The 16,059-nt window shown below is 41.9% G+C and overlaps 1 protein-coding gene across 13 annotated transcripts in view; it reads left to right on the forward strand.

Moving 5' to 3' along the window:
* CADPS (calcium dependent secretion activator) overlaps nucleotides 1-16,059 on the forward strand; it is a 474,942-nt gene that overhangs the window by 204,869 nt on the left and 254,014 nt on the right. For all 13 annotated transcript variants that reach the window (XM_054551945.2, XM_054551946.2, XM_054551947.2 and 10 more), the window contains exon 4: nucleotides 6,250-6,330. In XM_054551945.2, the coding sequence (XP_054407920.1) occupies nucleotides 6,250-6,330 (81 nt within the window). The remainder of the gene's footprint in view (nucleotides 1-6,249; nucleotides 6,331-16,059) is intronic.

The raw sequence follows: 16,059 nt of genomic DNA on the forward strand, positions 1-16,059 counted from the left end.
GGGAAAGGAAAGGTGCATAATTATAAGGAGAGACAGGAGAAATTCACAAATCTGGACAGCAGAGCAGAGTTGCTGCAAAGCTGAAGGATGAAGGATAAGAAATGGTTACCAGTCAAGGGAGAGATAAGGAAGAGTGCTCCAGGCATGAGGAACAGCCTGTGCAAAAACCTGGCAGCAGGAGAAAGCTAGCCCTCCCAAAAGCCTGAGTGAAGTATCCAGTGGAGCATACTGAGGGAGGATGTGGTGCCCGACAAGGCTGCAGAGCTCAGCAGGGGGCCACACACTCAGTCTGAGGTTACTACATTATCGCTGAAACTCCTTCCAGCCAGTCTGGATCACTGTCACTTTAGTCCTGAGGCTGAAGTTAGTTGATTTACTCTAAGGCTGAGAACCATAGATTTTTCCAGAAAGCAGAACCATTATTCAAATAATGCATAAAGTAATCTGCCTATTTCTGTTTACATTTTCTGTGTATTTGAATCACATCCTCTCTTTGTTTGACCGAAGGCTGCCTCTTGGCAGCGACACTGATGACTTTGGAAGAGTCTAGGGTTGAAGTTGCCTCCTTATCATCGTTAGTGCATGAGCACCAGAAAATTCTGTCATCCCCAGGGGTAGCTGGTACCCAAGGATGTGTCCCAGGTGCACTGTCAAGGCCAATTCTCCAAGGTCTCTGAAGCTAATGAGGAGGCTCCAGGCCCAGGCCCTCATCACCCTAGAGGTCAGACATCACCCTAGAGGTCAGACAGGGCATTCCCAGGTGTGAATCTTTTTTGCTGATATGTAGACCTATTTGCATAGTGGGATTGCTCCCTCCCTGTCTCCCCCCACCCCCAAAATTCTGTCTGCAGACATGAGAAAAATGAAGCACACAGGAAAATTGCCTAGGTGGGCACATCCCAGAATGTGTTCCTGGGAACACATGATCAGATACGTTTGGGAATGTGGGGCTGCATGAGGTTGCCTTGGTGTAGGATTTCTTGTTCATGTGTGTTGTGTGTCTCCAGGAATGGGATAGAGTGAGTTTCCAGACTTTATTTGACCACAGAATCCTTTCCCATCGAGGATCTAGAGAACTTGCAGGACTGATATTCCCTAGAATATAACTTTGAGAAATACCAGTCTAGGCTTTTCAGATAATCCTGAAACATAATAGCTGAAACCTTGTCATTTCTCTCAGATGAAGGGACTGTGCACAGAGAGGTCACGACTTTGGCTCAAGATCCCACAGCTAAAGGTAAACTAAGGATAAGGACACAGGTTCCTAACATTCATTCCAGGGTCCCAGGGTTCCCCACCCTGGTCTGATTTCTTTCATATATCATAAAGTCAGGGAGGAGAATTAACATCTGGTGAGTCCCCATTCTAAAATAGGGCATAACTCTATAAACTTTGCTAAACTATAGGACCTCTATGTGCCAACACCTATCTCACTGGGTGCTTTGAATGTATATCATCTGACTTAATCCTCATAACATGCCAGGGTAGGTATCTTATCCCAGTTTTACAGATAAGGAAACTGAGGCTCAGAAAGATTCGATTGCTTGTTCAATCTGTGTCAGTAAGGAAATGGCAAAAAAAAAAAAAAAAAAAAAAAAAAAAGCCAAGATTGGAACCAAGCCGGTCTGACTTCCCTTGGACAATGCAGCACATTTTGTCATTTTGTCCTTTCAAATAGCTATGCAAGATAAAATGATGTCCACTCTGCAGATGCGGAAACTGAGGCATGATGAGATTAAGAAACTTTACAAGGTTGCAAGGGTGCAACTCCACCCTGCTATATCTCAAGCCTGTGTTTAAATTGGCCCTACAGTGACAGGACAGAGTTTTCATCTCTGCATTGACGGAAAGAGTACCACCCATGAGCTAGAGACAATTGCCTCTGGTGGACTTGAACTGATGGCTCAGGCAATACCTGTCTACACTTACGCAGTGCTGGGCTTAGTTCTCCATCACTTTAAAGGAAAAGCCCAAGGAAATATTTCCCTTTGCTTGACTAACAAGTCAAAACAACCACACAGCCTCTGCTTGACCTCTTCTAGTAGGAAGATTATTTGTCTAATTAGGTAAAGAGCCTTTATGCACATGTATATTTTTGAACCCTAATGAGCTGTCAACGTGAAAGGCTTGTCCTTGGCTCGGTTCTCCAGCTGATCTTTCCTTTCCTCAGTGGAAAAGACCAGTGCAATAAACAGAACCTTGTTTCCATGGAAGCTCACTCTCTAGCTTTTTCTTTCCAGCCCGTGAAAAGGTAATTACTTGATTTCTCTTTATATTTTGGGATTTCATACAGTGGAGCTGTCAAGCTCCTCATGCGAGGATGGCCTTCTCTATCATGCCAAGCTATTTTAGGGAGCTTCAGTTGTATTTCCCTTTTCATCCTTTCTTCAGATCATTAGCTGTCAGGCAGCAGGGGCCGCCTTCTGGTCACTCCCGCTAATTAAAGTCTAACAGAGCAAGGGGACTCAACCCCAGAGAAAGTGGGAGACAGAAAAGCCAGGGAAATTTGTCAAGAGATGGGAACCTCTGATCACATCATTTCTGCTGCACAGACTGTCAGACCCAGACCCACATTCATGCCAGCAAAGGACACTGTCCCATCTGGTGCCTTCTCTTCTGAACCTTTGACGCCCCATTGTGGCCCATGTCAGAAATGCAGCCAACGTGGACTGCTCTAAAATAACAACAGAAGGAGCAGCAGCCACCATTCATGAGGGTTTGCTGCATGCCAAGCCATGGACTAAGCCCTTTATATCCGTTGTCTCCATCGATTCTCATGACAACCTCAGGTCTCATTAACCTGATTATTCAGATGAGAAGAGCTGGAGCACAGAGAGGTTAAGTAACTTGCCCAAGGTCACACAGCTACTAAGTGGCACAACCAGGATAAGGACACAGCCATTGCTATTATTTCTTAGGGAGGAATCCAGCACTGCTACAGCCTCCCCAAAAGAAATCAGTCATGACAAATGACAGAGGGTTGACATTTCTCTGCCCCCAGTGGTGGCTCTGTGGATCAAACTGGCCCCTGTCTACAAGGAACAAAATGAGGTTGCTGAGCTAGTTAACTGTCAGGATCAATTAGAAAACCAAACAAGGCACTTAAGTATGAAGCCAACATAATGCAGAGCAAAAGAGTTCCAGTTTGAGGCAGAGCAGACTTGGTTTCAGGTGACTAGTACCACTTTACCAGAAGTGTGATTTGAGGCATGTTCCTCTACCTTACCAAGACTCAGTTTCCTCACCTGTAAAATGGGGATAATGATACCAACCTTACAAAGTTGTTTCACATGTGGAATTTTCCAAACTGCTCTGTGGAATGTTTGATTTTTGGTGGAATAATTGTGTAAAAGACAAGGTTAAATGCAGTTAAAAACAATTATTTACTCTAGAATTTCTCAAAGTCTTGATTATGCTGACATATTACAAATTTTCAAGAGGAATCATCAATTCCTCACCCCAGAATCCTTTTTCCCATGTGAATTCACATTAGCCTCTGTTTCTTGGGACCCTTTAGAAAAGGCTGTAAAACAGGTCATAGGGTATTTGGTGTTTGGTACCGGCATCAATAAATGCTAATCCTTTCTTCTTTATGCCCGAATCATGCCTGTTCTTGCTGGATTTAAGCTCCGTGGAGTCAGGGACTTGTTCCTTTCTTATTCCAATATCTTGACATATCAAGATATTCCACAAAAACTTAATGAATGAATGAGTAAATTAGTGAACTAATGAATAAAAGAATAAATTAAGCTTAATGTAGACCTTGCCTACTCATCTTCATTGCCAGCATTTTCTGCTGTTTCCAGTTGCCTTCTATGAAGCCAGTGGGAGAACCCAAATGCCTCTGGAAAATTTAGTAATGGAGCTGGTTCTGTTGGGCTGTATTTTCCCACTTCTGTTTTAACCTGTATGAGCACCATATCTTCCGACGAAATTCTCCTAACCAAATCATTTAGCTCTTAACCAACTTTAGCCAATAACCAAATCATTTTGCTGCTTCCCAGTGAAGTAGTTGAATGTTTCATTTACATATGTATTTTGAACAAGACATTTCGGAGTGTTCCCAGTGGATTTGCACTTAGAGCTGAAGAACTCTTGGGCTTCCCAAGGGAATAAAAAGAAAAGCAGCTCATTGGAGCCTAAAAACAGCACTGAGGACACTGTATTTCCCATGTGTGTGTGCCTGTCAACAAGTGGTTACCGGGATGGACCACTGGTCAGTCCTGTGACTGCTTTTGGGTGGTGTGCTTTACGTTTGTTTAGAATAGAATTTCCATCTCATGTTCTATGAGTATTATGCAAAAAATAAAAATTCTGGCTTCAGTTTAAAAATTGTTGTGTTGGGGACAGGCACGGTGGCTCGCGCCTGTAATCCCAGTACTTTGGGAGGCCAAGGCAGGCATATCACGAGGTCAGGAGTTTGTGGACCAGTGTGGCCAACCTGGTGAAACCCCACCTCTACTAAAAATACAAAAATTAGCTGCACACGATGGCATGCGCCTGTAATCCCAGCTACTCGGGAGGCTGAGGCAGGGGAATTGCTTAAATCCAGTGGGCGGAGGTTGCAGTGAGCCGAGATCGCACCACTGTACTCCGGCCTGGGCAAGACAGCAAGACTCCATCTCGGGGGAAAAAAAATAAATAGTTGAGTTGGTCAAAGTCTAACAAATTTTCTTACTGCAGAGCTTCTCAAAGACTTTGTTTGTAACAGAACACCCTTTGGAAAATGCTGCCTTAAAATACTTAGCCAAATGTTGCAATCCAGTTTTCACGATCTAAGGAAAAGTTCTTCTCCCCAACTGTGGAAAGGGGAAGATAAAGTGATGCTGGTTCCTGAATTGAACAGGGTGATTAAAATGTACAGCATAAAGCCAGATGGATTTTCAATGTGTTTTGTAAAATAAACCAAACAAGGTTAATTATGATGCTTCAAAAGTATGACCATACATTTTCCAGTGTTGTTGTTTATATCATAATCCAAATAACTTATTTGCTATATCATTTCACAGCATAGGTGAGAATCTTTTTTTTGGAGGCAGGGAACTTAAAACTTTCTTCTAAAATTGATTTTAGAAGAAAGGGACTTAGAAAACTCACATATTTCTTATGCTACTTTTTGTTTTGAATTAATATATGCTAAAAAGAGGAATAAAAACCATTTTATTTGAATGCCACTGCTCCTTAGTAAACTTTTCTGTGAATAAAATATAACTTGCTGAATAAGCAGACTCAATACAGCTTGAAAGACAATGCTGGGGTTGCTTGGAAATAATAGTTTCAACTCACAAAATGGAAATGAACAACTATGGCCTGCCACTTGTTGTAAATAAAATTTTATTAGAATACAGTGGGTCTCATTCACTTACAGCCCTTACATTCACTTATATGTTATCTATACTTACATATTGTCTAGTGCTGTTTTCACCTGCAAGGGAGGAGTGGATTTATTGCAACAGAGATCTTATGGCCCTCAAAGCCTAAAGTTTTGAATATAGGGCCCCTTACAGAAATGTCTGCTAGTCCTTTCAAAAAGTCACAGAAATATGTAAAAGGGATGAAGACTACATAACTGACCCCTTTTTCTTTAGATAGAAAAAACTGAAAACAGAGAAGTTAGGGAATTGTCCAGGCTTATTTATGCCTGGGTGCTCTGATCTTTATATCCAAATAGCTCTCATCATCAGGGAAGACAGGGATAGATTTCAACTTAGATATCAACACCAGCTGATTGGAAGTAGCCATCTGGAGGGCTGGTAGAGGTCTCAGGATTCAAAGAGAAGGAATGAAATGACTTATTAATCTTCCATGGTCCAGAGGTGGACAGCGGCTAGACCCGTGCCATGTGTGCACTGGGGATATGCACTATGTCTGCTCCTGACAATTCTAATAGTTATATTGCCATCTCCTTCCTTGTACATCTGCCGTGTAAGCACTTTCGTCACTGGGCCAAAAAGAAGTGTGCATTGGGTCTTCATTAGAAACACTGCTGCCTAACAGTTTAGAAGAGATTGATGATTCTTTTGCAAGGTCATTCAAATGCCTGTCTTAGCAACTGCCTACCATATCATGCTCTGTCTAGAAGAATTAACTTGGAATTTCACTCAGACTGGATTTGTCGGTTACAAGAATTTTTTTTTTAACTGAAATATGTCCATGGAGCACAGTGCAAGGGGTATAAAATGGAATGTCATGAGTTTATTGGCACTTGTGACCCAAACTAAAGGTCTCAATGTCTGTGCTTTTGTGCAGCTGGACAATCCAGATGAGCAAGCAGCCCAGATCAGACGAGAGCTGGATGGACGTCTACAAATGGCAGACCAAATAGCCAGGGTAAGGAAACATTGTGGTTGTTTGCTGGGGTCCAGGCCAAAGTCCCACTCAGGAAGCACACTGATTATTGACAGCCTCTAAAGGATAAAGCTGAGAAGCAGAGAGGAGGGAAGATGAGGACAATCACCCTCATTGGGCCCTCAGCCCTCCTTTCTCAAGGCAAGCTCTCCCAGAGATACCTCATGCATTTCCTATGCTCCAGTGAATGCCCAAGCTCAGACCTCCAACATTCCTTCTGAGTTCCAGACTCATAGCTCCAACAGTCTACTGAACGTTTCCACTTAAACGTTTTCCTGGCATTTCACATTGAATGCATTCAAAATCTAGCTCCTTGTCTTCCTCCTACCCCACACACATAACTATATTTACTTCTCTTCTCGTGTTCTATATCCAATCACTGTGGATGAAACCTCCTCGCCATTGTCAGTTTCTCCTTCCTCCCTGCAATGTTCCACACTCAATCAGCCACGCTGCCTCCAGTGACTGCCTCTTAAATGTGGGTCAGATCTCTTGACTGTTTTCCAGCCCTACTACTGGTGCTTTGATCCAGGCCCTCATCTTCAGCACCTGGATGTTACAATAACCTCCTAATGGGTATCCCTGGCTGCAATTCCCCCATTTTCTATCCATCCTGCACACAGTTGCCCTGCTAAAACTCATATATAAACATCTCAACACAGAGCCTCAAAATCCTACAATAGATTCCCTCTTTGCTCCCAGGACAAAATCTAACCTCTTTAGAATGATATTCAAGACTCTTAACCAACAGACACTTTCATTTTAGCCTCACCTTGCACAACTTTCCCACCAGAACTCCCGAGTCCAACTACAGAGAATGTCTCCCTCCAAATGTACCAGGCCCTTTCCAGGCTGGGTGTCTTTATACCCACTGGTGTCTCAACCTGGAGTAACCATTTTCCTCCCCTCCACTTAGCAAACTCACCTACTCAGCCTTCAGTACCTGACTTAAAACATCTTCTCTAAGAGCTTAGCAGTTAGTCCTTTCCACCATTGTGCTCTCGTCAGATCTCATATCCTTTATTATAGCAGCTCATTGAATGGTGATCATTTATTTATATGTCTGGGTCTCCCAGTATATAGAACTCCTCAAGGATTGAGGTTATGTCTTACTGTTGATGACTACAGCTAAGTGTTATCTACCATTATTGCTATCCCTGCCATGTCTGATATTATTAATAGTAGTCATGCCAGTCATACTAGTTGAGTGCTGATTCTGTGTCTAGCATGGTAAATGCTTCACATGTACCAACTCAGTCAATCCTCAAAACAGCCCTCCAAGGATATTTCAGTTATCATTCTTGGTTTAGAGATGAGGAAGTCCAGGTTGAACCTGCTGAGCACCAGCAAAGAGATTGTGGCACACCTTCAGCTCAAGTCTGTCTAAATATCAGGGCTGGCACCAGGCTTACGTCAGGCACAAAATTTAAGCGGGCCTCCGGTAATCAAAATAAACTATTTTAGTAAAGTATTTTTCACTTATAATTAATACCAAAAAAATCCATGAAGAATAAAATATAAAAATTGTAAATAGCATCAGGCTCCTGCTCATTCCTACTGTATTCACAGGCCCTGTGTGCATATGAGGGTGGGGGTTATTAGAAACAGCAGGGAGGGTGAGCACAGGGTAGAGCTTTTCACTTTATGGAAAGAGGTGTCTCCAGACTTGGAGGTATAGAAAAGAATCCTACTGGAGGAGAAGCCAGAGAGATTCCAAGAAGCATCAAAATCCCCTTGTGCTTAAGCAGTTTTACTGAAATGTTTTGCATCTTGTTTTTGGACATCTTTAAAGTTTATAATCAAGTCAGCCTGGTGGCTAAAAATAGTATGGGCTTATGGATTTGGCTAAAGGTATTATAAAAGGTTATGTTTTAAAATCCCACTTAATGTGAGAGTAAACGTTAGTAAAGCTTTAGAATTTACTTCTCCTGTAAAAATGTTTCCTACTGGTGGATTATCCAGAAAATGGAGGTCATTTGGTCTATTCATCTGCCTTTTAGACAACGAGTATATTCCCAACTAATAAGTATTCATCCCATCTAAATAAAAATCACACACACCTCAAAAACAAGCTCATGGCACCTTTAATTTAGTTGCTTTGTTTACTTTAAGGCTTAACATGATAATTTAAGAAACTGGTGTTAGGCTAATTTTAATTTTTAATAGACCCTAGATGAGCCAAGATGCTCATCTCTGAATGGTAAATCAAAGAACTCTCTCCCCCAACCCCCACCACTAAATATTCTGAAGCTAAATGAGATATTATTAACAACTTAGAACTAAGCATTCTTAGACAATGAAGTAGGCAATTAAAGTTGATCTTGATTATTATTTACAGAGCATGGAAAATGATTTCAGTATATATGGAGGGTCCCTGTATAGGGTATTGAGGGTTTCTATGAGATAGAGTGCCCTCTACTGTCTCCTGTTCTTTCAGAAATTGACTCTCTTCTACAATGTTCGTTCATGCCAGTGGCCCCCTTGCTATATAGCTAACTGGTCCTGGAGTGAGCTCTTCTTCACCCAGGTGGAACCAGTCAGTTTCCAGCCTGCCCTGGCCACACGTGATAGGTCCAGAAAGGGAAACTTGATGCAAACTAAACCAACGAATTCCTTCGTAGGGCCTGTGGACTGTGGGTCAGCAAGGCTGTTGTCATCCAGTGGTAGAAAGATACCTGTAGCAATGTTCAATTCTTCCATATAGGGAAAAGATGATGAGAAAACAAAGCCAACATATAGAAACAGAGACAGAGTCTACACTGAGATGTCAAGGAGCCCTCAATCCTGAGGACATCCGTTTAAGTCCCTGATTGTAATTATTCTTAAGCTTCAGCCATGTACCTGCTTTTCCCTCAGTTTAGTTGGATCCAAAGAAAAATAAATTCTCCCCTTGCCTAAACCAGCCTGGCTAATACTGATGAAAATTGTGAAATATCTCCTCCACTAAATATTAAATAAAATATCCAAGATCTCAGATATTGGCTAGTTCATGAAGAGATATTGAGACAAATCACCTCTGCTTATCTTCTTTTTCGCATGCCCCGATTTTTCTATTTCCAGCATCACAGTGAATTTTCGTGAGGATGTGCAATTCAACCCATATGGCTGAATGTCAGCTCCTGTAAATATCATAACCAGAAATTCCTGGATATAGATGTCATCCATCATATGTAACTCACTCCATTCGCTGAATTAAAGGATGGGTAGAGCACTTTTGATTGCAAATAAGAGGCACCAACTCAAGCAAGCTTATGTAAAAGAGGAGATCGGAGATGGAGGAGTACTTCACAGAGCCTGCAGAGAAACTGTAGCCAGAACCCAGGAAGGAACAACCAGGGCCTGCAGAGTGATCAGGACTCTCCCTGCATCTCCCATCTCCATGTGTCACATTCATTATCATTTCTTTCTTATCCCCTGCAAATTCACAATGCTAAGAATCAGAACTCTCACTGGCCCAACTTGGTTCAAGGGCCAACCACTGGTGCAGTTAACCAATCCACAGTGGAAAAGGGGTGAAGGTCTCATTGAATACATGGATGCTGGGGATATATCATTTAGGGTGAGGGTAGGAAGAAGTGGGGCTGTGGGTGGAGTGGACATTATGAATTGGGAAACACTCCAGATGTACCCAATAGTAATAACTATCACTTACCTAGTGTTTTCATATGTGCCAGATACTCTTTTAAGCATTTTACATCTGAGAATCTAACCCTCCAACCACCTAATGATAAAGATGCTATTATTATCCCCATTTCACAGATGAGGAGGCTAAAGCAGAGACATTAGAGAATCTGACCAAGGTTCTCTAATGAGTCTGCACTCTTAACCAGTATGCATACTATCATTACAAAATATATTCCCAGATATAGGCCCTCACTTTCCCCCTCATACCAATCCAAGGATCCATTATGCCCTTTATTCAGGCTTTTACCTTGCCTCATCCTGACCTCTCTCTCTGCTAATCAGTCCTTTATTAAATGTGTCAGTCAGACACTGGCTGTGCAATTCATATAAAATCTCATTTAGACCCATGATGAACAATCTTTGGCATTACATTAATTCTCCCAAGTATAGGCAAATCAAGAAGTTTACACATTTTCAAGTTCACACAGCTACTACTCAGAAAACAGTTGTCTAATTCCACGTTTCATGCTATTTCTTTAGAATACTCAGAAGAGAGGCAGGAAGTTACTCCAGGATAGGACTCCCCCCATTCTTCACTCCCTGCTGGTTCCCCCTCCTGGAAACTGCTTTCTTTTCTCCACTAGAAGTTGCTGTGTGTTCCCTGCAGCTTATCCAGAAGCCCAAATGAAGCAGCAGCATTAGGCAGATTTGGCTCCTAGAATTCAGAATCCTCTCTACTTTGATTTTTTTAGAATCTGGAAAAGATATTGTAGGGACCCTTGTTATTTTGCCAGTAGCATTCTCATCATCACATATTTCCACTGAAAGACATGTTTGTCCTCTCTTCCTAGGAGGAAAGGGAGGCAAGAGCAAGCTGACTTTTCCTTACCCACGACCTTACACTGTAATCTATCAATTCAATCGCGCCAGCATCTCACGAATCATCAGACAGAGACGGCTGCACAAGAACATCAGACAGAGACAGTCTCACTGTGAACATCAGTCATGCTGCCTTAAAAGTTCCAGAAAGAGATATGAGTGCATTTTTTAAAATCTGGTAGAAAAGACTTAGTAATCCCTGCTCAAACATTTTCCCAAATCCTCTCATGTTGATATTAAAGTGTTCCCAAATTTCACCCAGGAATTAAGTCTAAGTTATTTAAATTGTGTGATCAAAAGTTGACATTTGAGCTTAAGCAGACAGATTGTGGCATTAGTGCTGCTGTGATATTTGCCAGTTCTTTTGGCCGAATTTTAGTGTAAAATTCCAAAATTATTGAGCTAATTATTTAAGACAAATCATACAGCTTTTGTAGTGTCAGTGGCAGAGGTCTGGGAGTAAAACACCATTGGTTCTTCAAGCCATCATTTTAAATATGGAAATGCCACTTAGACCCATATTCCACACAGAGCACAATTAGTAGCTCGTATCCTGGCCCTATTGCAAATATCAGTAAGAAATAATATCCAAATATTTCTCTGATGGAAAATTTTTGTTCCACACATTGCCATAAACCAGACACAAATGGAATCCTCTCCTACCAGAGAAAGATACTAACCCCCAACTTTCAAACTAATGTTGAACATGGCATCCATGCTGTGTTATGAAGTAACATAAGTGTCCAGCACACAGTAGGAACTTCTTTCAACTTGTTGCCTGAACAGTTAAACAAAAATGTGTGTGCAAGGAGCCCCTCTCTGACTCTGGCCTTTGTCAATAGCTAAAAATCCTGGGAAATCTGAGCTCATGGAAAAATATAAATGCCAGGGGGGGTCCTCTGAAGCTTGTTCAAGTAGAAGGAAGTCCATCTAGTTCATAAAAGCTGAGGAAGTAAGACCAATTGGGTAAATAAGCTAGCCTAGAAAACTATAATTCCCGAGCCCAAAGTGCCTTTTAATGTCTGCAATGCCTATTTTGACAAATTAATACCGAGACCTCTTTCTCTCATTTAACCTGCTGGCCCCATCCTCATTACTCCCTGTGCTTAATCCTATAGAGTGCACATTGTCTGGGCAATGGTGGAATGGCCATTGCTGTGGAGGGCTCAGCTGTCACCAGCCTTCTGCTGACCAGGATGAAAGGAGATGATGCATACAGGCTGCACCATGCAGAGAGAACCCCTAGAGTCGCCTCAGCTCTGTAGACATTTGGAGCCAGATAGTTCTGCCTTATCCTATCATAGCTAACCTATCATAGGGTTTCAAGGTTAACTCTAGTAATTATTGCTTAACACTTCTGCCTCATTTTCTTCCAAAAAATAGGGATAAATAACAGCATGTGCATCAGTGGGTTGTTGGAAGGATTAGATAAGGTAAAATAAAGCATGTAAAGTTTTCACCTAGTGTCCAGCACATAGCACGCAGGAAGTGCCAACTAACATTATTATCTTTACTATAGGCACCATCATTATTAGTACTATTGTTGTTTGTAGTGGTGGTGGTAGGAGCATAGTGCTTGCAAGGGGTGGGTGTGTGTGTGTGTGTGTGTGTGTGTGTGTGTGTATAAAGAGAGGCTGTGTGTGTCAGTGATCAAAACATATTCATGTTATGATCTCTTACTTTTCACAATAATTCTATGAGGTTTATTATCCTCATTTCAAATGTGGGAACCAAAATTCAGATGGGTGAAGAAATCTGTCCAAACTTACAAAGCTAGTAAGCAGCAGACCCAGCATTCAGGGTCGAGTCCGTTTCATTATCATGGACTGGATGAGTTCCTTGATGCCCTCTTTGTACTCTGCATGTCTCTGTTGCTTCATGTGTCACTAACTGGTCACTTTCTGGCATGTCCCCCCATACCATCACCTCGGCTGGTTTTTTCATCTCCAGTGACAGCCATACCACCTGACACATGACAGAAGCCCAGGAAGTGTCTGAGAGATTGGATTAAATAGCTGCAGCACTGTCAGTGAGCTCCAGTGTCTAGCATGGGCCCTTCTGTCACATTCCTCCCTCTGATCGCCCACCAACTTTTGTCATTTGAGCCTTTGGGGTCTAGGGAACCTCACTCTGAATGGGGGCAGGCTTGTCATCATTTATACATACCCCATTCATCCTCTCTGGGTAAAAATCCAAAACCAGAAAAGAAAAGCCAGCAGCTAAGGGAGGCATTAGAACTTTCAAATGCTATTTTTCAAGATGTTCCAAAATCCCTCAGAGCATAAATAACCCTAGTGGGAATTGTCCTTGGGAGGCTATCTCCATTGAGGAATGTTATCGGCCCAAAACAAAAATAAACGGCCAACAGAGATTTTTTTTGGAGGACTTTGCCCACCCATACGCTATGTTTCTCATAAAGCAATATGAATAAATAATTCTTCTGTCAAGGCTAATCTATTTTTGTGCTTGAAAAAGTAGCAATGGAGATGGACAACTGCATTTTCCTTATTTTGGCACAACTTCAGCTTTGAAATGTGTTTGTAATGGGTCTGCCACTGAAAAACTCCACTCAAGAACCTCAGCCTGGATTGACGGTATGCTATTTCTTCCCAAGGCTTAAGTACTTGGACCAGAAAAATGTCCTTGTTTTCCTTGCAGACTTCAGTTTTTATGAGCCTCTTTTTATGATATCATTAGGAACTGTCCAAGTTCTGGAAGGAGTGATCATTCTTTGGATTTTTCCAATATTTTGCTAGATAGAATTTGGTGGAGCTAACCCTCAGTCAGCATGGTGGTATCTGTAACCACTGGGCCTCCTAAAAAATCTTAGGACTGTGGAGTTGAAAGGCACTGAGTGAGTCCCTAAGACAAGTTGTGATAGAAGGAACTGCACTTGACAAGACAGTCTCTCAAAACTGATTAGCAAGAAGAACCCACTTCACAAACACTAGCTATTTTCTTCATCCTTCTGGCAACTACCAAGCCAGCAACTGGCATTAAAATCAGAAATTCCCCACTTACCAAGTTCCCCCACCCACACCAAATACCATGTAGTTCACTGAGGTTTTGGCCCCAGTATGAGGAGGCAAGATACAGGCCAGTGTAATGAGTTTCAGGCTCTTGGGATGTAACCTTTGCTCCATGACAGCCTTTAATGGGGCCTAAGGACTACTCTCAGACCATGAGTTAACCTACCTCACTCTACCCTTCGCTCTCCAGAGGCGCCATATTCCAAGAAATATGAGGAAATATTGTGTGACTATGTATAGTTGTATAGACCTTCTTGGATTCATGGTTGCCTATAATATTTTCCATGGGAAGGTGAAAAGAGCAGTGGCCCTATCTCAGCCAACTCAACCTGGTGGCAAACTCTTCTTTATCCATCAGACCCTCATCACAAAGGTCACCACCTCTGAGAAGCCACCCTTGATTCTCTCAGGAAGGATTTGCATCACATTATACTTCCATTACAGTACCTACCTTGATGTTCCGTTATAGATCTTTCTCCCCAGTAGCTGTAAGCTCAAGGAAGACAGTTTACATCCTCTCAACATGATCCCCCTAGTGCCGAACTCTGTATAATACACAGTGTTTGTGGCAGTAAATGTTTTCCAAGTGATGGGGACCCAGCAGCCAAGTCCTCACATCTTGATGGTTTTTGCATAAAAGATATCCAAGTTCTGAGGTTCACACTTGTCCCTGATCAAGTCCAAGAATGACAAAACTTCAAAGCCACTGTGCAGGAGGTTTTAGAGAATTACGACTTTGAGATTCTTTTGTGATGAATCATTAGTAGCTCTTGTCAAGATCATCAGCCTATCGTCTCCTTTCAGAAGCATACGTCCTTCTCCTTCCCTCACATTCATGCACAGCGTGTTTAGAAAGCACCACACAGTGGGCTTAGCCCAGTCTTTTTTTATTTTTTTTTTTATACTTTAAGTTTTAGGGTACATGTGTACAATGTGCAGGTTAGTTACATATGTATACATGCGCCATGCTGGTGTGCTGCACCCATTAACTCGTCATTTAGCATTAGGTATATCTCCTAATGCTATCCCTCCCCCCTCCCCCCACCCCACAGCAGTCCCCAGAGTGTGATGTTCCCCTTCCTGTGTCCATGTGTTCTCATTGTTCAATTCCCACCTATGAGTGAGAACATGTGGTGTTTGGCTTTTTGTCCTTGTGATAGTTTACTGAGAATGATGATTTCCAATTTCATCCATGTCCCTACAAAGGACATGAACTCATCATTTTTTATGGCTGCGTAGTATTCCATGGTGTATATGTGCCACATTTTCTTAATCCAGTCTATCATTGTTGGACATTCGGGTTGGTTCCAAGTCTTTGCTATTGTGAATAGTGCTGCAATAAACATACGTGTGCATGTGTCTTTATAGCAACAGGATGTGATTATACTAAGAAGTTCCAGAAGGAACTGGTACTGTGAGTTTGCGAAGTGGATTTCAGACTCCCATATTTATTCATATGGAAAAGCAGAATCTCGGTGTTCTTCCAGAACTTAATTTATCATATCTCCACCTCCTCCTCACAGCTGAATTTTAGCTACATTGATATTTAATATAGACATTTTTGACAAGTCATTGATCTATTCACTCAATTCATATCTATTGAATACTTATTATGTGCCAAACTTTATGCTAGACACAGAAAATTCAACAGGAGTATTAAGATAGATATGGTCCTGAATCATTGCCCAGCAGGAAAGACAGAAATTTAACAAATTCCACAATTGATTGATTAATTATAACAAGTGTCTTAGTCTATTCAGGCTGCTATAACAGAATGCCATAGTTGACATAAACAAGAGAAATTTGTTTCTCACAGTTCTGGAGGCTGGGAAGTTCAAAATCAAGGCACCATCAGATTCAGTGTCTGATGAGGGCCCACTTTCTGGTTCATAGGCAGCTGTCTTTTTACCAGGTCCTCACATGCTGGCAGGAACAAATGAGCAGCTCTCTGAGGCCTCTTTTATACAGGCACTAGTTCCATCATGAGGGCCTTCATGATCTAATCATCTTCCCAAGGCCCATCTTCAAATACCCTCACACTGAGGATTAGATTTCAACATATAAATTATGCAAGGACACAAACATTCAATCCATTTCAATAAATGCTACCAAGAAGGTGAGTTAGCAAGTACAACAGGAGGACCCAACCCAGGGAAGTGAAATTTTGAAGCTGAAATAT

The sequence above is a fragment of the Pongo abelii genome, chromosome 2 (genome assembly GCF_028885655.2).
Source record: "Pongo abelii isolate AG06213 chromosome 2, NHGRI_mPonAbe1-v2.0_pri, whole genome shotgun sequence".
NCBI classification, from domain to species: Eukaryota; Metazoa; Chordata; class Mammalia; order Primates; family Hominidae; genus Pongo; species Pongo abelii.